The 23,615-nt window shown below is 38.0% G+C and overlaps 1 protein-coding gene across 3 annotated transcripts in view; it reads right to left on the reverse strand.

Moving 5' to 3' along the window:
• Window positions 1-23,615, reverse strand: part of EVC (EvC ciliary complex subunit 1) — a 107,551-nt gene that overhangs the window by 52,720 nt on the left and 31,216 nt on the right. For all 3 annotated transcript variants that reach the window (XM_074274144.1, XM_074274143.1, XM_074274142.1), the window contains exons 7-10: window positions 21,170-21,307; window positions 14,263-14,421; window positions 11,406-11,622; window positions 4,111-4,259 (exon numbers count right to left, since the gene is read on the reverse strand). In XM_074274144.1, the coding sequence (XP_074130245.1) occupies window positions 4,111-4,259; window positions 11,406-11,622; window positions 14,263-14,421; window positions 21,170-21,307 (663 nt within the window). The remainder of the gene's footprint in view (window positions 1-4,110; window positions 4,260-11,405; window positions 11,623-14,262; window positions 14,422-21,169; window positions 21,308-23,615) is intronic.

The raw sequence follows: 23,615 nt of genomic DNA on the forward strand, positions 1-23,615 counted from the left end.
ACAGATATGTCATAACAAAAGTCGTTTTGTAAGTTTAAAAACCATTGGAATGAGAGTAATTATTGTTGCCTGTGTCCAGATTTCACTTCTGCTGACTTCCCGAACAATATGAAATGTGACTCTACTCTTTAGGCTGGCCTGCCAACAAATATATCCAGAATTACACAGTAGGGATGAACCACAGAGGTTGCTTAGTGTAATTCATATAAGAAGAAAATCCTTTCACAGCATCCAGAAAAAATGGTCATCAGTCTTTGCCTGAAGACCTTTCAGGAGAGGGAATGTACCCATCCCCTGAAGCAGGCTACTGCACTTTTAGAGAACTCTTACCTATGGGGGGGGCCGGGGAAACAAAAACAAACAAAAAAACCTTTCTTTTCTTAAAGCCCCCATTGATCTTTCTGGATTTCAAATATTATTCCAAAATCTGAGCATTCTTTATAAGAATAGCTGTATTACTTTGGGGAGGGTGGTCAACATGGTACAATGGGAATTCTGGGTATCCAGATTTTAAACTCTGTCCACTGCTTACACCTGAATGTCACTTCATCTATAAAATGAGTCTGAACTAGCTCATCTGTAAGCTAATACTCCAGGGGCTGTTTTTGAAGGGACCTTCCAATTTTCCTTTTCCATACTGTATGTTAATAGGCCCTTGTGCTTGAATGGTGTGTGTTGTCTGTGTGAAGAGAGTTTATGAATTATCCTTCTAGCACTAACACTCTCTGTTCTTTGTGTCCAAATGACACTATTTTTGAAAGCCCTTTCCAGGTCTGACATCCCAGGCTTTGAAGACTATCAAATCGTCACCACAGATAAATAAATAAAACATGGTGACATATTCTACTTATCTTTTTCAGGTCAATAAACACTTGCTATTCTGAATTCTTGCCCTATAAAGGCCAGGTTTGCTGGAGACCTTGTGACAGAAAGCCTTACAGCTGAGGGACAGTAATTGCATTAGCAAACTCCCCAAGTGAAATCCCAAACCTGGCACTGATCACCAACAGAAGGATTGCAAAAGCAGAAGGGAACCTGAGAGTCAAATTGATTGAATACACACAGTCTATTTGACTACAATAGAGTCATGTTTTGAAAACTAAAGCTGGTAGAGAATTGGGGGAGAGGGGTGAGGAACAAATACTTTAAATGGGTGTTCTTGGGACTAGTCAGGATTCTCTTGCATTTTTTTCTGTTCTTGAAAGAGAAGTCTGGATTTAAAAATAACTAGGGAGGTTGGTGACATGCTGGCAATTATGAGGGAAGCAGCAGTCTCAGCACGCTGGGCTTTGTCTTGTTCCAAGCAGTACCTGGTTATTGGGGAGAGAGGCTGAATTACACACTCTGATATCGATCAGATATTAAGGAAGACACTTGGGATTTCAGAGAGTATTAGCATCTTTTTGCAGCAAAGAATGGAGAAGTCAGTGAGGAGGGATGGAAGTCGGAGTCACCGAGTCACAGAATTTCAGTCAGAAAGCCCCTTGGCAGCTGTCTCATCCAAACTGGATCTAGAAAAAATCTCCTTTATTAAAAAGGTCCCTTTTACAAAAACAGATCAGATAAAATCTCCTTGAAGGCCTGGAGGGAGGGTAACTGGCCACCTCGAGAAGCCTTCAGTTCTATTTTTGGATGTCTCTTAACTATTAGGAGGATTTTCCTGCAGTTTTCTTCCATCACCTCTTTGGACTTCTGGGGCTCCATAGACTAAAGGGCTAAACAAACTCTTCACCTACTTAAAGAAGCTCTTCTGTTCCCTGACTCTTCTGTTCTCTGAAGTAAACATCTCTGCTCCCTTGAATCAATCCTCATTTTAACTGGATACTCCACTATCCTGGATGAGCTCCCTCGAGTGCTCAGAAGGCAGAGTAGTCAGAGACGGGCATAGGTAAAATCTAGTTCCCTTCACAGGGTTGCAAGGTTTTGGAACAGAAAGGGCGTCAGAGGTCATCTGATCAGTGACGTCCAACTAAAGTAGACATGGGGTCCACTAAAGCATATGTACCTCTGGGGGCTGCATATTGCCACGTTCATGCATTTTCATACTTCTTTATTCATTTATTTTGTTAAATTTTCCCCACTGTATTCCATTTCAGATTGGGCTGCACTCAGGAGTATCGTAGTCATATATCTGATACCTCTGGACCTTTGGACTTGTTTATCAGATAAACTGAGGCTCAGATAGGAAAAGGGACTTTTCAATATTTGGGTGGACCTGGGATTTGTAGCCAAGTCCCTCGTTCCAAATCCAATGTGCTTTAAGTTATGCCTTCTTGTTAATTAGACTCTTTACTAAAATTTTGGATTTTGACCACCTCCCTACCAAAGTTAGAGATCACTTGGGCCAGTTACTAAGACTGTAAACTGAAAAGAAGTTGCCGTCTTCATTGGGAGACAGACTTTCCTCAGCCAGAGGTTCTATATCAGTGATACATCACTGTTCCCTTGTGATGTTAAGGTAATTAAGTTGCATCTCAACCCTAGGTATGGCTGGTTACTCTATTGAAAGAAGTGTCACTTTGCAAGGTCTTGAAGGTTCTACACATAGATGAGTAACTGACATTGATAAAGAGTAGAATTGTCCATCGTTCAATTCTTTCTTTGAGTAGATGGTTGAGTTACTCCAGCCGTCCTGCAAATCCGTACTGCTCCCTTTCTTCATCTGTGCCTCCTACTTTCACTGGCTTCTTTAAAACCCCAACTAACCTCCTGGTTTTCCGGATTCCCCTTAATTCTAGTTCCTTCCCTTCGTTAATGATTTCCAATCTACCCTTCGAAAAGCTTGTTTGTACACGTGTTTACATGCTGTCACTCCCATTTGGCAATGATCACAAACATGAGGACAGAAGACTTTCCCTTGCCTGGCTTTGTTTAGCTGACAGTTAACCCAGTGCCTGGCACATCACAGGACTTAATCAATATATATTGACTTACTGACACAACAGGCACAGGGATGGTCACAGAATAACAATATGTCCAAGTTGAAAGGGATCTTAGAACCAAGAACTTTAGTGCTAGAAGACACGGTAGAGTACAGACTGTCACATAGAACAGACCCCAGAACATAGAACGTCAAGGCTGGAAGGAACCTTGCAGATGACTTATTTCAAATCTCTCTTTTTATTGAGGGATATAAAAGAAACCTTGCCTAAGGTTCCAAACCTGGCGAGCGGTTCTTAACTGTAGTGTTCTTGTTGGTTTTCTGGAGGTCTTGGGACCAGCCTTCTTTTCAGCAGATTAATCACCACAAGAATAGCCAGGTGTTAAAGTCCAAAAGTCTTTATTGTATCCTTCAAAGTCTTGTCTCCTTGCCTGGGGCTGGGCAGCTTTTTGGAGGTCCTTTCGGACTGGCCTTGGTCTCAGTGGGGGAAGTGTAAGAGGCCATCCACCAAGGTGGTGTGAAATGAAGTGAATGAAGTCCTCAGAGTCCGAGGGCTTGTGCTTCAGCCTCCAGCCACCACAAAGGTGGAGGATGGAATGAATCTGTCTCTGCGTCCCCCCTGGCTTATATGCTCTCTTATAATTACATTTTCATAGGTGTGAATCTTGTAGAACTATATTATGTACTAAGAGAACCATTATCACCATGCTAAACTAGATAACCATTGTCTTATCAATTCCACTGACTTAAAACCTTGTAAGAATCCTTGTTTCAAGTACAGTTCTGGCCCAGAACACTTAACCCAGGCCTTGACTTCCAAGTTCTTTAATTTTAAAAATTCTTTAATATGGATCTATATTTATATCTATTTTACATCACTGTCAATATATGTATAGAATATTTAATGGAAAAGACAAGGGACAGGGTGGTATCTTAAATGCTCTGAGGCTCATTTTATGCCATTGGGAGCTTAGGGAAGTTAATTTTGTTGGGGGTAAATATTCTTTATTCCATGGAAACTCTAAAAGACACTGATTGCCCATTAATCTGTTGAGTGTTCAGCTGTCAATAAATAATGAGAGGAGGTCCAGGGGCATCTTGATAGTTCTTTTAGGAGGTATCACTCTTGATTGCCCATGGCCCCACCTGATCCAGGTCTGGAAAGCTGTTTTGGGTGGTTTGATTGACAACAAATAGGATTTTTCAAGAAGTCACTAGGAGGACATTACCTTAATTATCTCTCCAAGGTCAGTCATCTTCTGTGCTTTTCCAAGGAGATGCACTCTCTCTTGTTTGTGAGCCAAACTCATCTTTTCTATCACTGCCTCCCGACGAGCCAGAGAAGTCTTAATTAAGTCCTTACCTCGCTGAACAAATTCTGAAAGATAATTGTCTCATGTTACTGGTTTGGAAAAAAAAATCCCAGATCTCAAGAAGTGAAAGGAAACAATAACACAGACAATAACTAGAAAGATCTCTCAGTGGCTAATTTGGCTAAAGGTAGAGGTGCTAAGAAATCATTATTGAATTACTGATTCAGCTTTGACTTCTAGATGTTTTGCAATGATGTGTTTTTGCAATTACAAGATATTCTTCTATTTTCTAAGCGAGGTATAATCATTTGTCCAAACTATTGAAGATATAGCCAGTATGGAAACCCGAATTGGATTTTCTGCCCAGTATTCTTTGTAAAGCACCATGCTGTTTATACAACACCTCATTTTCTATTTCCAAAATTCTTTTTTCATATCTGCATTATAACAAATTGCTTTTCAGTGGGGAGAATATGTGACAGCTTTTCTAAGCTAATTCTGTTTTTCCCTTAATGGATTCTGTAGTAAGATTATAATTATTTTTGGTGTAATCAGTGAATTATTTATTTTTCTCATCTGTTTTTGCTCTACTGTCACTCTGGTAACCCTTGATAAGCCACAACATCTCCCAGCCCTAGTGTTAGATGATTTTGTAGAATACATATTTCAACCTCAATGATTTGGATGAGAAAAAGGGAAAATCCCAAAGGAAAGACTCTCAAAGTTGGAAGGGAAAGTCAGAGATCATTTGGTCCAGAAGCATTAAGCCCATGGCCATGGACTGGATGTGACCAAAAACTTACTCAAACCATTCAAATGGGATTGAGAGATATAAAAAATAAATAAAAACAAAACAATGAAACAGAAAAAAAAATTACATTTTAAAACTAAATCAACACCCATAGGGAACCTCATGAAAAGATTGCTTACCCTATTTCTATTTGCATCCAAAACTACCTACCTGAACAGGAATCCCTAACAAGTGGGCCTCCAGCCTCCTCTGAAAAAGACCATTAGTGGTGAGGAATTGATCACCTTCTGAGACAGTCCAGTGTAGTTCGAATGGGGAACCTGAATCTGCCTCTTTACAAGTCTTATCATGGTTGCTAGATCTGTCTTCCTGGGCAAGCAGAATGAGCCTCATTTTTTTTTTTTTTTTTTTTTTTTACTAAAATCAGAATCCTTATGAAATTCCTGAAGATAACCATTATTTCCTGCTCTGGTTTGGATTTGAGATTTCGGTCTTCTCTCGGCTAACCTTTGGGAGTTTGTTGAGTCCATATTCCTATCATGCAACTATCAGATTATGGAATATTCCGGTTGTACTGTTCTGGACACACCCTCATTTGTTAACATTCTTCTCCAAATTGTCCAGAATCAACCTGGGAATGTAAACGTGGTTCATCAGAGAACAATGGGACCAACACTTGCTTTTTAAAAAACTTATGGCACAGAGCCCCACCATCACCACTTTTTTGCTTAGATTCTGCTTTCTTAACTTGATTATAAAGGCAGAGTTGATTATATTTAATATCTTCTTGAATCTTCTGTGCCTGCCCAGTCTTATCCCAACTGGGTGCTCAATAGCTCCTTTATTGCTTGTAGTGGGGAAGCATCTGCTGATCAATATTTCTCAGTCTGAGAGTCAATAAGCATTCTCTCTTAAAAACATTTATATTTTTAAATATATGGTCTATATGCATGACATATATATATATATGTATGCACACACATATTTGAGTGGATATGTGTGTAGATGTATAGATGCTGTGTCTTTAGACCTAAAGTTCTCATTTTTAAAATAAAAAACAATTGTATTTATTATTAGTTTCCTTTGTTGTTCTATGCATTTATTCTATGAATGTAAAAGCAGACTTCAAATAATGATGAAGGAACTCAGGCCACACGTACACATCAATATTCAGAGGCCTTGCTTTAGATGCTTTAGGAACATGGGAGAAAAAAAAAGAGATCACCTTTTAAAGCACCTTCTGATTCACAAATGCTTTCTTCAAACCAGCTCATAGAGGCAGATCATATTATTATCACCTCCATTTTACAAATGGGAACAAGGATGGATCTCCTCATGATCAGCTGATTTACTCCTGGCCTTATGGGTAGTATTAAGAGCTGAGCTGGGAATCAAGGTCTTATGTTTCCATTGCCCAGGCCCTTCCCACTACCCCAGGCTGCTTCTAAAGAAAAAGAAATAATGTGCTTTTCCATAGTCAAAGATTTTTTTTTTTAATAAGCTCAATAATCAGAAAGCAATTAAAGAATAGCACACAACTCTCTGTGGGCATTTATTCAACAATTGTTTGTTAAGAGTTGCCTATGTAAAATAAATAAACGGATATGTGAATATGTGAATGGAGGAATGATTGAATAAATGTATGAATAAACCAACAAAGAAGTACACAAATGGTTAATAAAGTCCTCATGTTAGTATGCCTTGTGAATGATGTCAACATGAACCAAAACAGAGCCCTTGCTAGTAATTATAACAAAAATTAAATTATGATAAGTGCATAGAGAACATAAAATAAAGTTCTAATGAGGGAGGAGCCAGTGAGGAGAAGAGGAAAAAAACCACTGGATTGGAGGTCAGGAGACCCAGATTACTTAATATTTCTGAACCATTAATTGTTTCATTTGAGGCAGCAAGGAAGTACAGAAACTACTTGCCCCAGGACTCAAGAAGAACTGAGTTCAAATTTTGCCTCAGACTTAGTTGCTTTATTTCCCTAGACCAGTCCTTTCATTCACCTTTGCTTTACTTTCTTTACCCCTAAAGGAAGGAGAGGTGGAAACAAGCAATTATTAAGCACCATTAAGTAAAGTATCTCCCTAGATCTTCACAATGTCCTTGGGAGGTAGATGTTATTATCCTCATTTTACAGTTTAGGATACCAAGACAGGCAGAGGAGAGGGGGAAATTGTACCTACTTCCCAGGGTTATTGTGAAGACTGAATTAGACAGTGTTTACAAAGCACTTTTCAAACCTTACGTGATATATAACTGTTATTAGTAGTAGTAGTAAGAATAACAAAGGGGTTAGGTTAGAACCTAGGTTAAAACCTTCTCAGTTGATCATTGGATGCTGATGCTTAAGTTGGGAAGTGGGAGGTGGACAGAAGGGGCAGAGAGAACATGGGCTTCTGGGAAAAGACAAAGATTTTAACAGGGGAAAACGAGGTAAATCAGGGAGGAAAATGGAAGAGGGAAGAGTTGTGGGGAATGTCAGAGCAATGAGCTGGGCTAGAGGCTACAGGATGGACTGTGAGAGCCAGAAGAAGTTGGGGTAATCAGAAGAGCATCCTGGAGGTAGAAGCCAGGCAAACCTGGAGCCCAGAAAGGGAGAAACTGCTCCTTCTGCAGTCTCCTTTGGGCCAAACTGGACAGGGACTGAGCTAGAGGAATTTGTCTGCTCTGTCTAGTCCCAGAGGCAGATGTAGAAGACCCAGGTGAAGGGGGAAGTCCCATTTTGGCTCCCAAACAATGAGAACTATCCAAGAAAAGGTGAAGAAGAGGGTTTCCCCTCCCTGAGGGCCTTCAGGGAAGGCTGGATGACCCTATGGTGAAGAGATTGCAGAGAGGATTGTTTCTCAGCAGAGACTGAACGGCTAGGAACCGGGCCCTGAAATCCCTTCTGTGATTCTGGAGGTGGACACCCACCTTAGAATGAGAACCCAGAATCTGCAACTCTTAAAAGGAATGAATCAAATGGGACCCAGACTCCCGGGTTCCACTAAGATGCATTCTTATGAATAATGGCGCTCTTTCGGCGTTCTTGATAAATAGTTAAGTTAGAGATTGGCTGTGTGATTTATGAGGCAATTAAGACTTATTTACTTAGGCAGTTACCAAGCTAAGATCACATCACACAGCAATCCTCTCTCTGATAGGTGCCAACCACAAGCAACACATACTGCCAGCCTCAAAATAGATTGTGAGAATACACATAAGAACAAAGGCAGTGAGGTGTAGTAGAAAGAGCACTGGACACAGGGGGCTTGGAAACCCAAGTGTGAGTCCCAAATCTGATGCTTGTTAGCAAAGAGTATTAGGGACAGTCATTAGTATTTCTGAGCTTTTGTTTTATCATCTGGAAAATGGATGAAACTATACCAAGACTGATCACCTATTGATTTCACTGGGGTTTGTGTTGGAAGAGACCCTCAGGACAACTTAGTTGAGTAGTCTCATTGCAAGAGAATGACACTGAGGCCAGAGGGAGGGAAAGCAAATGGCTGGTCGATGTAATCTTCCTGGTTGGTCACATTACCACAGATTTACTGGGAACCAAGTGTTTAGTAAGCCCTAAAGTGCTGGAGAGATGTAAATCATTAGCGGAGGAATAGGGCAAGGATTGGAAGTCCCAGGATTCTTGGGTCAATCTTGGTCACTGTCTACATGACTTTGGACAAACCACTTTCCCTTTTTGGGGCTCAGCTGCCTGCCTGCTCTGGAAAGTCAATAGGTGATCTAAATCTGACTCTAAATCCTCTGATCTGTTCTTACTAATGATCACAGCAAGCATCAATTATATTCATTGAGCTTAAGTTTAATCTTAATATTCAGAGAAGACTTTCACATGTATGATCTTGGTTGGTTGTTGAGACATAAACCCTGCAATTTGTGCAAATAGTCTTATAGTTCCCTTGTCACATATGACACGGCATACAACCAAAAACACTGGCCAGGAAGAGGCTGGCTCAGGATATGGGCTGCCCATTTCAGAAAGTGGGGTTCTTTCTGCCCAAAGATGCTAGGGACAGTATCCTCCCTAGTCTATTAAAGACAGTACCCCCCTCCCTGTAGGCTTTTGTGTGCATTTAAGAGGAGTAAGAAAGAAGAGAAAGAACAAGAGAAGAGAAAGAGAAAAAATTAAAGGAAAAGATGGAATAAAAAGAGGGGAGAAGGACGGCAGCCCCTCTGCCTTGCAGCTGCTCCCCTTGACGTGCCATATTTCAGCTGAGGCAGGATTCATTAAAGTGACAATTTGCTTCTCGCTGGAAATAAACAAGATTAAAGACTAAGCAATTCACACGTAGGAATTGCTGCACAAAGGCAGCAGTAGCAGGCTGACAGATTCCTTTGATCGGCTTAATTTGTTTGTGTAAACCTACTGTAGAAGCTGTGCTTTTAACCTAAATGGCCCAGTATAAAACATGAGAGCGGTCCATGATCAAGATCTCAGTGAAAGAACAAATAAAGTGACAATCACAGAGACATGATGATACCTAGGGGGGAAATACCTCTTTTCAATGGAAAGATATATATTAAAAGACTCAGCTTTCCAATTTGGAACTCTGTCCAAAGGATAACCAGATTGTCCATACTCTTTGACCCAGCAATAGCATTTAGAGATCTGTATCTGAAAGTTTTAAAAGGGGAGAGATGGAGGAGACCTCTGCATATAAAAATGTTTGTGCCAATTTGTTGTTTTGTTTTTCTTTTTGTTTGTTTTTTGTAGTGGCAAAAAATTGGAAATGAAAGGGATGTCCATCAATTGGGAATGGCTGGACGAGCTGTGCTATATGAATATAATGGAATACTATTGTACGCTAAGAAATGATGAGCAGGCAAATTTCAGAAAATCCTGGAAAGACTTAACATAAACTGGTGCTGAGGGAAGTGAGCAGAACCAGGAAAACATTGTACACAGTAATAGCAAGATTCTGAGATAATCAACAATGATAGAGTAGCTTTTCTCAGCAATAAGTGATCCAAAACAATCCCAACAGACCTGTGATGGAAAACGCCATCCACATTCAGAAAAATATGGAGACTGAAGGCAGATTGCAGCATACGGTTTTTGCCTTATTGCTTTCATTTTGTTTTCCTTTTCTGTTTCTTTTTATACAGTTTGATTAAATATGTTTTACATGATAATACATATATAATCAAAATCAAATTGTCTACCATTTCAGGGAGGAGGGAAGGAAGGGAAGAAGGGAAAAAAATTGAAGGATCTTTTTTGTGTGTGTGTGGGTGTCAATCTTCCATTGACTCAGCTTTCAATTCCACTCTATATAACATTAAGAACTGCTATTGCCCCTGTTAGTAATCTGTCTCTGTCCCTCCAACCCATCTCCCCCCAATTTGGACCCAGTCTTTATTACTTAGTAGAACCTGCTAGACACTGTGTTCCACTGGCAGATCCTTTAAGAACGCAGGCTCAGCCTTTTACTTTAATGAGGTGTGAGAAGAACACCATCACCTGAAATAGAAAAATAAAAACCTATGCTATGCATGGCCCTGTGTTGTATGAGCATAGAAGTAGTTATGACTTTGGTATCTAGTCAAGGGCATGCTAGTAATTTAATGGTATAAAATGATAATTGAAGCCAATGAAGATATAATTGTGATAAAAAGGAGTGGGGTTTCAGGGGGAGGTACATGGATTAGGAGAGTTGTTCCTTACCTGATTGAGAATTGGCATTTAGAAAATAACAGATGTATTTAAAGAAATTTTGTACTTCATACAAGCAAAGAGATGCAAACAAAATACATATTTAGAAGTTCTAACTGAATGGCAAAATAATTCATTTAATAAAAAAAAAACTATTGCATGAGATGATGTCATTTTAAATTGAAATGAACTAAAATTAATTTTGCTATGACACCTTTGCCCAGATGGAATGGGCCATAGCTTATAAGATGGCAAAATCAGGCTTAAAAACCACTGGATCAGGAGCAGAACATATGGTTCCAGCAAAATAATCTGTCTTATAATATAATGAATTCCATCCCTCTCCCACTCTGAATAAAGCAAATGTATTATTAATTTTTAAAAAGTGAAAGCTGTACATGATTTTAAATAACTGGCCCAGCCCTTGCAAGAAGAAATTTCTCCAACTGAACAATTCAAATAATAGAAGTGATTATATTAGTTTAAATTAAGACTTAAAATGACAGAGACGGGATTTTGGGATCCAAGTAACAGGTAATGGCAGTCATTGAACACAGCAAAACGCTACCACGAAATTGGTGTTTTAAGTATGTTTTGTTTGATTTTTCCTATATTGAGATGACCATGATCACCTTTGCCCTCTAACATCAATTAGTGGATTTACTACAACAACATAGAAGTAAATCTCTTCCTTCTCAGTTTGAAAATACATTATCAATATTCAAATTGTGTTCATATTTTTATCAGAACAAAATAATCACCATTTCAGAGACCAGACAAATCTGAGCCACCTACCACTATTATAGTGCTCTGCTTCTTCCCAGAAAGCTTTGTGCAGTTGTGTTAGCAGCTCTTCCTTCTGTCTTACAGAGAGTTTTCCTGCAATGGTTAATGAGTCTAGTGCTCGGGAAATCACCATCAACCAACACTTGGTCTCTTCCTGAATTTGTAATTTTAAGGAGTTGATCATTTTAGCCATATATTCCAAACCAACTGTTCTCTCTTGAAGGTCCTAGAAATAGATAGATAAAAGCCTTTAAAATAAATAAAAAAATTAAATAATAAAATTTAAAAAATAAAAATTTACATAAGTAAATTAATGTATGAATAAATAAGCATATATATATATATATACATATGTATATATAATAACATATCTCCCATGAAATTGAACAAAAATGTTTAAGAGATAACTTTGAGGGGTAACTTGACAAAATCACATCTGGAATTGGGAGTTGGAAGATCTGGGTTCAAATCCCAACTCAAAATTTTACTAGCTATGAGACTTTTCTCATCTTCAATTTTTCTTTATCTATAAAATAGGCATAGCATAGGATGAAATGATATGCTATATTAAAGCATTTTTGCAAACTTTAAAGTATTAGGGATGTGTAAGTTACTGATGATCATTTTTTGGCATCTAATCTGCACATATCTGAAATGCTTAAAGCAATCACTACAATTTACAGAAACTATCCTGCGGTGTGCCGAGCACAGTACTTACTATCTGTTGAGTGGGATACGGAGTTTAATTAAAACATGGCTTTTAACCCCAAGAAGCTTCATACAGCATTATGAAATAGACAAAAGAAATCATAACATATAATACTACCTTACATAATACTTATATGATACTACCTTACAGTACAATAGTATGGTGGAAGGAAAAGTATTCTATGAAGTCTAAAAGGATCGTAGGGTTATAGAATTCTATCCCTTGGCAGGACTCAAGGAGAAACCACAACCAAGTATCTGAACCAGTCTGCTCTGTCTGTGTGAATCTGGCCAAGCTAAGATTCCAACTCCTAGACTGTTGCTTGATCTACACTGCTATTGTCTCCTGCAGACCCTCAGGTCAGTGTGCACTTCGCAGAGGGGGCGTTTCTGGTGGTCTCAAAAAAGCGGCCATGAATTCAGTAGCAAAATAGGAAACAGCATTGCAGGCTGAGGGAACAGGATGAACCAAGGCTCAGAGGTAGGAGAGGCAGCCTGAGGTGACCAATGTGCATTGTGAGGGAAGGAAGGTGATGCACATTCCATATGTGCAAAATATTTATAGAAGGTTTTTGGAAGTAACAAAGAGCTAGAAGGAAAGTAGATGGGCAAAGAAGGAAGGGAGCCACTTAATGAATAGAAATATATGAATGTTATTGAATATTACTGAATTTTATGAAATGATAAATAGGAAGAATTCAGAGAAACTTGGAAAGACCTGAATGAAATGATGCTAAATCAAGTAAGAAGAACCAAAAAAACTCATGTGAAAATTCAAATATGAAACATTTCATATCTTTGATCAATGCAGTGACTCATTACAGAGACAGTGGAAAGAACAATGGATTTGGAGCCATGGAATATACATTCAAATCCTGGCCCTGCCACTAACTACTCTTGTGACCTTGGGTAAATTCCTCTATCGCTCGAAACCTCAGTTTCCCAGCTTGTAAAATGAGAAATTTGGACTAAATGCTTTCCAAGGACCCTTAATAAAAGTGAAAGCAAGAAAACTATTGAACTAATAAACAAAAGTAAAAGTTGGTTTTATGAAAATAATCTCACCCAAGGGACCCATACAATGTACTGGAGGGCATCCTCATTTTTCCTGCTATCTTTTAGACATTATTGAAAAACTCACCTCTCTATCATCCCTCAACATTGCCACATAATCAGCCCATCTTTTCTTCCCATCATTCTATGTTTTTCTGATACTATCTTTTATTCTTTTTTGTTATTCTTCCTTGGTATTAGGTTTTATCCTGCTCACACCCCATGATGAATCTTTTTGCCTTCTAAATAATATTCCTACATCCTTGTCATACAGAAACACCAGTAGTATTTTGTAATCAAATATGGTCTTTTGTTTCTAGGAGAAAGTTGAGGTCATGAAAAGATCTTTGCAATTTCTCAACGGCAGCCTATCCCTCCAAGTCTCTGTAGATACATTGGCACAGAGGACTAGTGCCATCATTAGCTTCTCCCGTTGTGAGTGGCACCTGCCAATAACTCTGCCTCTAAAGGCCATGGAAACCCTGTGCTTGGAAAGATTTTATATGTGAGGAATCCATTTTAAAATCTCTCACAGAGTTGGGGGGAAGGAAGGAAAAAATTCGAACTCAATTTTTAAAAATGAATGTTAAAATTAATTTTACGTATTATTGAGGGAAACTATTAAAATGTCTTATTTGATCTTCACAAATGAAAATAAATAAATAAAATATCTCACAGCAAAGCAGAAACAATCAATAAGGGTGACATCATCTGGCAATTTACTTAATATTAGGTGCAATTAGACTTCTGACTCTTTCCAGATATGTTTCTTGTACTCTGGAATTAATAGTCATTTTTTGTAATCATTAAGGATTTTGCTTCCTTCAGGTGTTTTTTTTTCCATTTGTTATTATAGAGCTCCTGTATTGTGGAAAGCACACCAGCTTCTGCCATTTTCTGTCTTCCTTAGGTCACATAAATTTCCCCATTTTCCTGAATAACTCATGCCTGCCATTTCTTCTTCTTCCATTACATTCTCATGCCTCAAGTCACCCAGCCACAGCTCAGAGACATCCTTCTAAAAGAAAACAACACACTCAGGTGGGTGGGAACACGTCTCTGATCTCCTGGCACCTCCCTCCTCTTCTGAGCTCTTTCTACTTACCAGGGTCTGCAAGTCCTGAGAGGCACTTAACAACGCCTCTGCTGTGATCCTTCCTTCAGTCAGATTCTGCATGATCTGCCCCACTTTGGCACTCATACATTTCAATTGGTCTAGGAGAAATAACTGGGTTTTTTCCATTTGGTTCCAGAAGGCTTCCATCTGTGAAATGAAGATGACATAGCCAAGTGATGATTGGGTATAGGGGATATCTTTGAAGAGTTTTCAGACATTCTTTATACAATACAACCTGAAAATATCTACAATTCTACACTGATTAATTTGCTTCATTTTGTACAGAATTCCACCCTACTCCCGGCTTTCTACTACTCTATCATTCAGCTTTAAAGCATCTTTTCAGAAGATGAGGAGATTTATGATAAGGATAGGAAGGATTACAGTAAACACAGTTTAAGTATTCAAATTAATTGAGAGCTTAAGGAAACATACTGATCTGAAAGGAACAAGTACAGACATCAGCTAGCGGCTCAAAGTTCACAGGAATTATTTCTTTTTTCTTTTTTATTATAGCTTTTTATTTACCAGATACATGCATAGGTAATTTTTCAGCATTGACAGTTGCAAAACCTTTTGTTCCAACTTTTCCCCTCCTTTCCCTTACCCCTTCCTCCAGATGGCAGGTTGACCAATACCTGTTAAATATGTTAAAGTATAAGTTAAATCCAATATATGTATACATGTCCATACAGTTATTTTGCTGCACAAAAAGAATCGTTCTTTGAAATAGTTTACAATTAATCTGTGAGGGAAATCCAAAATGCAGGCAGAAAAAAATAGAAGGATGGGCATTCTATGTCGTGGTTCATAGTCATCTCCCAGAGTTCTTTCCCTCACTGGAACTGTTTCATTAACTTCTGCATTACAGCTGACAAACTATTTTATATTTATTTACTGTTCCCAGTTTGTGCCTTAGATTTGAAACTGAGAGACATTACAGTGGATTTAAGTCAGGATATGTTTCATTGGTCGAAATCCCACCCCTCTCACTTGCTACTTGTGTGGAAGATCCACAACCTGTGTGTGCCTCCAGTTTTTTCATCTATAAAGTGAGTTTGGCAATATGACTTCTACTGTGCTACTCAGTCTTGAACAATAAATAGGGTTCTCTCTTCCAATTATCTTATGTTTAGAGTCAGGGTTATTTGTGTTCACACCTTCATTATGTGCTGGATAAAAGATAAAATGACTGAAAAAACAAAGACTTGACGTTCTGAGTATATTTGGTTTATGGAACAACGTATGGCAATTGCCCAACAAACCTAGGCCAGATCTCCTCAGATTAGGTCTGGACCCTGAATACAAGGGGAGACAGAGTTTTAGATATTAAAAATCTTAAGTAAATAAAGCCCATTAATGAAATGGATACAATATATCATAAGGCAATATGATTCCTTCTCAGAATGACTTTTTAAACCGAGTAAAATACCTAGAAACACAAGGGAGACTAATGCATAAAATGAAGGAATCAATGAAAAACCCATTTTAAAGGAATTCCAATGTAGAAGTCATCATATTAAGTGTAAGTACCATGAGCACTACTAATCTTCAGGGAACTTTTATTCTGATGGGGACAATAACATAAATGGAAAAAGCCAGATGGAAAGGTCCTATAGTCCTTCGAGGCAGCAGCAAAGCAAATGGAAATGCTTCTTCTTGAAGTCACTTCCATTGACAAAAACATCTCCGTTTACACTGAGCCACATGATTGGGCCAAGGAGCATGTGGTGGCAAGAACGTTATTTCTGAGTCTTCCATCAGGGGCAATTTCGAGGCTGAATCTCCACAGATGTTGCTTCCCAGAATACCTCTTATTTGCTCTTCAGAGCATCCTGATACTTTGGGGAGGCTTGCTTGCCTATCCTGTAAAATTTGGTGGAGATGCCTGGATCACTTGTTCTCTACAGTTATTGAAATGCAGTTATTAAAATGTTTTTGAAAATAATTTCGCAGACAAAACTTCTGCTGTGGAACACAATATGCACTTAATAAATATTTTTGACTTAAGAACAACCAAAATTGGCCAGAAAAAATCTCTGGAATAAAACTTGAAATTCTTTTTCTTTTTTTTTTAAATAATAGCTTTTTTATTTTTCAAAATATACACAAAGATAGTTTTTAAAATTTAACCTTGAAAAAACTTATGTTCCATATTGTTCTCCCTTCCTCTCCACTGGAATTCTTCTAAACATTTTCATGTTTATCATGTTGCACACACACAAAAAAATCAGATCAAAAAGGGAAAAAATGAGAGGAAAAAATCAAATTAGCAAAGAATAACAACAAAAAAGGTGAAAATACTATGGTTTGATCCACATTAAGTCCCCATAGTCCTTTCTCTAGATGCAAATGGCTCTCTCCATCATGTCTATCAGAATTGGCCTGAATCACCTTATTGTTGAAAAGAGCCAAGTCCATCACAATTGATTATCATATTTTTATTTAATTATTTAATTGATTATCATATAATTTTTCTCCTGGTTCTGCTCACTTCACTTAGCATCAGTTCATGTAAATCTCTTCAAGCCATTCTAAAACCATCCTGCTGATCATTTCTTTTAGAAAAATAATATTCCATCACTTTCATATACTATAACTTATTTTGCCATTTTCCAATTGATGGGCATCCACTTAGTTTCCAGTTTCTTGACACTACGAAAAGGGATGCCACAAACACTTTTGCACATGTGGGTCCCTTTTCCTCCTTTATGATATCTTTGGGATATAAGCCCAGTGGAGACACTGTTGGTTCAAAGGGTATACACAGCCCTTTCGGCATAGTCCCATATTGCTCTCCAGAATGGATGAATTAGTTTACAACTCCACTAATAATGTATTAGTGTCCCAGTTTTTCCACATCCTCTCTAGGATGTATCATGAATTTTATTTTCTGACAACATAGATGGTAATTAGTCTAACAACATTTTTTACACTTCACTGATTTGGGTTGATATTATCAAATGACTGAGGATATAAGAATATTGCTAAGAAGATGCAAAAAAAAAAAAAGCAATCTAAGATGCTGTCTAATTCCAGATTAATTTGGTAGCAATAACAGTTTTGTGATGATAGTTATCAAAAGAAATCTTTCAGTCTGGTCTCCAGAATGAAAGTATAAGAAGGTGGAAAGGAAGAAGTCTAGAGATTTGGCTCTGAGGGCCAGCGTCTGCTCTTATGAGCCATGTGACCCTAGCCTCTTAACTTCTTCCAGTCTCAGCTCTTCTTTCCATAACATGATGATAAGAATTCTTGTACTATCTACTTCAAAGGTAGCTTTCCAAAGTGCATTTTGGAAGCTTCTAAGGGCTACAAAACTGTGTGATATCATTTATTACAATAAATGTTAGATCATTTGATAAAATATTTGGTGATCAACCCATTTGTAAATTATAAAGAAGGAATGAAAAAAAGAACTAAAAGCTAAATTTGAGGCTTTGTGACAGATTAGAAAAGATCACTTTATTTTGGGGGGAACAGAGTTGAAAAGTTCAACTACAAAATACTCTGCTTGCCAAGCATTCATTTGAATTAGAAATGAATTTATTCATGACCTATGAAAGATCAATTTTATAGGAAAGTTTTGAAGGACTGGGCTTTTAAAATGTTCCAGGAAACCATGGGGCTGACTAAGTGGCCTAATGGGCAGAGCTCAGGACCTGGAGTCAGAAAGAATCTTCTTTTTGAGTTCAAAAATGGCTTCAGATACTTTCTAGCTGTGTCATCTTAGGCAAGTCACTTAATCCTGTATGCCTCAGTTCCCTCATTTATAAAATGAACTGGAGAAAGAAACAGCAAACCACTCCAGGAAGACTGAACTAAGAAAATCACAAGGGTAATCACCAAGAGTTGGATATGATGTAACAAGTCATCTGCAAAGAACAAAGGCACAAGGATATCAGAGAACTACAAGTTGCTATATCAACGTAAGCTAAATGCAGTTTTAGGAATAGGCTAAATATTTTGACGACTCTAGAATATGTTGCATTGAATATAGCTTCTATTTAGTGGATCAGTGGTTCAAATCTAGCAGTGCTAGTTCTCAAGGCAGCAATTATTCTGTTAGATCAATCTTACAGATGGACAGCTCCTCCACTGAACCAAAATTTTCTTCTTATCCCTTACTGGTATTAGTTCTGGATCAAAGTAGATCTAAATCCTTGTTACCCAGTATCCATTTACTTCTTGGATGGCAATGACCATGTACTCTTTCCCTGATTCTCCAAGACTTCTGAATGTCCATTTTCAGTTCCTTTGCCTAAAACTTGGTTGCCATGGCATCAATATCCATTTATTCTGTGGACATCTTCTAGATTGTCATTGCACTAAATCTCCCACCAGAACTGAGTGCAATCTTCCATACCATGGGCTGCCCATGGTATGTTCCTTTGCCCTGGACAGTTGAGTTCCATTCATCACTATAACTTTTTTTGTTATTTTGCATCGTTGATTCATTTAAAGTCAAGTGGCAGTTATTGCACCCTTGCATAACTATGTTCTAAGTCCTGATAGAAAAGGAAAGGTTCAATAGTACACATCTTCTCTTATGCTTCAGCTGAACTAAGGATCTTCAACTCTTTTAATCACAAAAGTCCTAACTTAGCAGTCATTGAACCCAAAACTAATCACCCACACATATCAAACTCCATATTCTATTTGAAGCCTATTTCAAAACAGAAAAACAGAAATGGAAGACAAAAAACTATTCATTAAGAAAACTGCAATTATCATCATTATCTGATGCTTCATTTATACTATGATTATGACTATTTATGATCGCTGGAGGTGAGCAACTAAAGGGAGGGAAATAGTGTATTTAACACAAAGTGAACTCTCAACACCAGTTATTAATTCTGTCTAATAGATGGCAAACTGTGGCAGGGCTGAAGCCAGGTTTTTAGCTTTGTAAAGATTTTCATGGAACAAAGAGCCCAATTACACCCATTATACCAGTCATGGATTGGTAATTGCCAACTTTACTTCAAATCATGCATACAAAGTAATGGTGTGAGAGCCTGGACAGACCATTGTTCATTAGTGAATTTCCAAGTTGGAACAGACCTCTGTCATATTTTTGACTATTTCCAAGGAAGAAAGTGAGGTAAAGAATGGTGAAGTGTCTTATCCAAGGTCATTTGGCTTGTTGGTGTAAGCTGGGATTCCAATTTGAAGATAACACTCTATGCTAAGCTTCCCAAGTTTCTGCTTCTCCTCTAGCTTTTCCTTGCTCTCTCTGTCTCTCTCTGTGTGTGTGTGTGTGTCTGTGTGTGTGTGTGTCTCTGCGTGTGTGTGTGTCTCTGTGTGTGTGTGTCTGTCTGTCTGTCTCTGTCTCTACCTCTGTACCTCTGTGTGTCTTTCTCTTTACCTCTCTTTCTTTGTCTCTCTGTTTCTCTCTCTCTCTCTCTCTCTCTCTCTCTCTCTCTCTCTCTCTCTCTCTCTCTCTCTCTCTCTCACACACACACACACACACACACACACAAACTAAGTGGCACATGAAGAGAATGCTGAGATTGGTGTCAGAAAAACTCAAGTTCAAATCTGAACTTAGATACTTATATTAGCTATGTGATCCTGAAGGGGGAGAAAACTGTTCCCTTTACTGAAAATGTCTTCCCTTTAAGATTATCACTCTGAATCTGTATTTCCTTTTGATTTGTTATCCCTTTCAGAGTCTTAGCCACTCCTGGGGAAGGCATATCCACCCAGATGAGTTATCTTTTGGGGATGCCAGAGCTTTTTATGCAATTAGAAACCCTGGCCAAAAAGCACCCCTTTGAAGTGTTTTAATTCCAATAGAAGATCTGGGCTGAAAACTGATAAGCATCTAAGCCTGGGAACCTTGGCTTCCTTTTTAACCTGAAGCATCCATTTACTCCTTTTAAAGGGCAGTTTCTAAACTCACTTCTTGCAGAAGGTCCAAAGCAGCTTGCTAGAACCCTGTTCAATGAGAAGGCATTCTCTTCTCAATGTTAGCCTCCATTTCCCTAATAGGACTTTGCCACTATAGAAGTCAGTCTCTTGCCAAAACTGGCTTCCTATCCGATAACAAACTTTCATTTTTGCCAATTAATAATATGGGGTTTCATGAATTCATTTATGAAGAACCTTCACCTACCATAAGGCTGCCATTAACCTCATCAATCCTGCATAGATCACCTAACCTCTGTTTGCCTCAGTTTCCTCAACTGTAAAGTAAGGAATAATAACTCCTACCTCACAGGGTTGTTGGGAACATCAAATAAGATAATAATTGTAAAATAGCACTTGGCAGAGTACTTGATCATAGGAGGTACTCTATGAATATTTGTTTTCCTTCTCTGTCCATGTGATGTCTGGTAGTCTTTCCCTGGGAGATCCTACAGGTCACGATCCTGCCAGTCCAGGCATGGATTACAGATTAAATAGATAAGTAGCAAACTCTGAATTTGAACAGAATTTTCTAAATTCTGACTCCAATTCTCTTTCCACTACCTAATTTGCCCTAGAGCACTGTCCCTCTTATGCCCATTTCCCAACCTCACATCAAAGGTAGCTTCTAAGAAGGGCCTATGGGACATAAAGTTCCCAGATGGAATTTTCTCTATCCAAGTGAGGAGGCTGGATTGTCAGGAAACGGTCCAATAACTTCTAGTTTGAATTACAAAAGAGCATTCTGAGATTCTCATCAAGGACAGAAACTTAAACAAATTCTCTGTCTGTGAATGTTAATTATACCTTTTCTACTACTTACCTTTAAAAACCAGAAAATAAGTGCCTAAAGTGAAGGAATGTATCTAATAAGCTTTCAAGCTCAGTCCTTTTTATTTAATTGATTTAATTGTCCAGGGGGAGGGGGAGAAATGTTTTTTCCAATATTGTAAGCATTGCAAATGAAATAAAATAATGTTGTACATACATGATGTATTATGTGTTCTGAGTATTCTCTCTCTTTTCTTTCAATATCTTCCAGAGTGGAATATTCAGAACTATCAGCACCCATCATCTCCGTGTTTGATAATTTGGACTGAATTTGTTTTTCTAATTCTTCAAAATTCTGAAAAAAATTACCATAAATTAAACAAAAACATCTTTACTCCAATAACAGCATATTAAATATCAGACATAAATATTTCTCCCATAATTGTAGCTGCAACAGAAAAGCTATTTGTTCATTTTTGATTAAAATGCCCCATAGGTTTAGATTTTCTTAATCATCACTCATGCCCCTATGGCATTTTAAGGCTTAAAAAATTTTATCTCATAAAAATCCTCTGACATGGATGCAAGCAATGTCATCCTCATGGTACATATAAGGAGGCATTCATTTCACACAGGCTTTAGAAATGGAAGAGAGCTTGGACATTACCTAGCCTAATTCACTCTTTTTACAGATAAGAAAACTTAGGGCAAGAGAGGAGAGCTAGCCATTAGCAACAAGGAACAAACATTTCTTAAATGCCTACAAGGTGCCAGGTACTGGGCTAAGTACTGGGGATACAAAATGAGCCCAAAGGATGTTGCTGCCCTCAGGGAGCTCAGTCTAATGGGGCCGGGGACATGAGATTCGAACCCCCTTCTTAAGACAATTTAAACAAGATCTTTCCAAATCTAGGGTATTTACTGTGTGGCCTTGTAGAATGTATTAAATATTGAAAAGCTTCAGTTTCTTTACCTGGAAAATAGGGATAAAAGTACGTATAATTTCTACTTCCTAGAATTGTTGTGAGGATACTGAGAGATCCTTTACATGAAATTCTACTCATTAAATATAAAAATATTTTTCACTTCTATAAATAGAGGTAAAAGCCAGTGGCTGTGGCCACTAGGAGTGTGTCCATAGCTATGTTTGATTATGAATACACTCTTCCTTAAACCTCTTACAGCACTTTGTCCTTCTCTTGCTATTTTTTAACAGTTAGACTGGAAGCCCCAGGAGGGCAGGAATTATATCTTATAATTCTTTGTATCTCTGAAATCCCTAAATTGAATTTATATGATGAGGTGGGAGCCTTTATAGAAGTTAAAAAAATATTGGTATTGGGTCGCGGAATGCCTTTTATTTGCTTTCATATGCAGTCCCCACCAAAGTCCTGATCCATATGGCTATTTTTTCCCTAGTTGAGGCAGCTAGGCAATGCAATAGATAAAGGATTAAACCAGGAATCAGGAAGAACCAAGTTCAAATCCAATCTCAAATCTCCCTATCTGTATTATATTAGTTAAGTCATCTAGCTTCTGTTTGCCTCAGTTTCTTCAATTATAAAACAGAGATAATAATAACACCTACTGCACAAGGTCATTATAAGGTTCAAATATTATTGTTTAAAAAATCACATGCATAGCCTTTGGAATGCAGTAGGTGTCTGTACAAAATCTTCATACGATGTGGACTTCATCCCTTTCATTTTTAACTCCTTTCTTATTCCTCTGAATGTTTATTGTTTCATGGAAATGAGGAGCACACTCAAGCTACCCATCCATTTTTCCTCACACTCATGGAATGACTTGGTCACCTCCTTACTGATCATGCACATCATTATTGATGAATTTAATGTCATTTCTTCCACAGGAATTATTGTTGGTAATATGGTTCATGATACAACTCACCATATACCATTCTATTTATTGAGCACCTACTGGATACAACCAAATGTAGGTTCAGGGAAGAAAGAAAAAAAAATCAGGGAGGGGGAAAAGGCATTATTATTACTGCTAGAACTAGTTAGTGTAACATTCTCTTGGTTATGTTTATATTGTTATAATTTCATGATTCTAAATATTTTAAAATTAATGGTTGCTTTTTTTAGTTAACATTTTTAAGGGAACAAGATCTATACACACACACATACACATGCAACTTTCCTACAGACTTTAATTAAAGAATAAAAATCATGGATAAAAGTTTGGCATTTGTCAAAAAAATGAATAGGAAATCAAGAAAGAGGGCATTACAAGTACCAATAGACCGTTATTTCTTTTTTTTTCCTCTTATTGAGATGCTTCCTTTTGCTGGACCAGTGTTTTCATCGGTGAAGGATGCCCTACTATGAATGTTCACTTTAACCCCTCCGCACCTTGTTGTCTTGAGAGATTCTTGTATTTGCCTTCCCATAAATTGTCCATATAGATTAATAGCAATTCCCATTGACAGAATTTCCAATGCATTTTCTTTAGGACAGTTTTAGGTGAAAGCTTTGAGTATACTATCTTAGGAATGAAGACTTTCTCAGTCAGAAAGGTGAAGTGCATTTAGGCTAAGATCAGAGAGCTCCGAAATGCCAGTGGGAGGACTTGAGCCTCTCAAAAGCACCACACCCCCCCAAGTCCAGTGATATCTCTCCTGACCATTTTCCGTTGCCTTA

The sequence above is a fragment of the Sminthopsis crassicaudata genome, chromosome 6 (genome assembly GCF_048593235.1).
Source record: "Sminthopsis crassicaudata isolate SCR6 chromosome 6, ASM4859323v1, whole genome shotgun sequence".
Classification (NCBI taxonomy): Eukaryota; Metazoa; Chordata; class Mammalia; order Dasyuromorphia; family Dasyuridae; genus Sminthopsis; species Sminthopsis crassicaudata.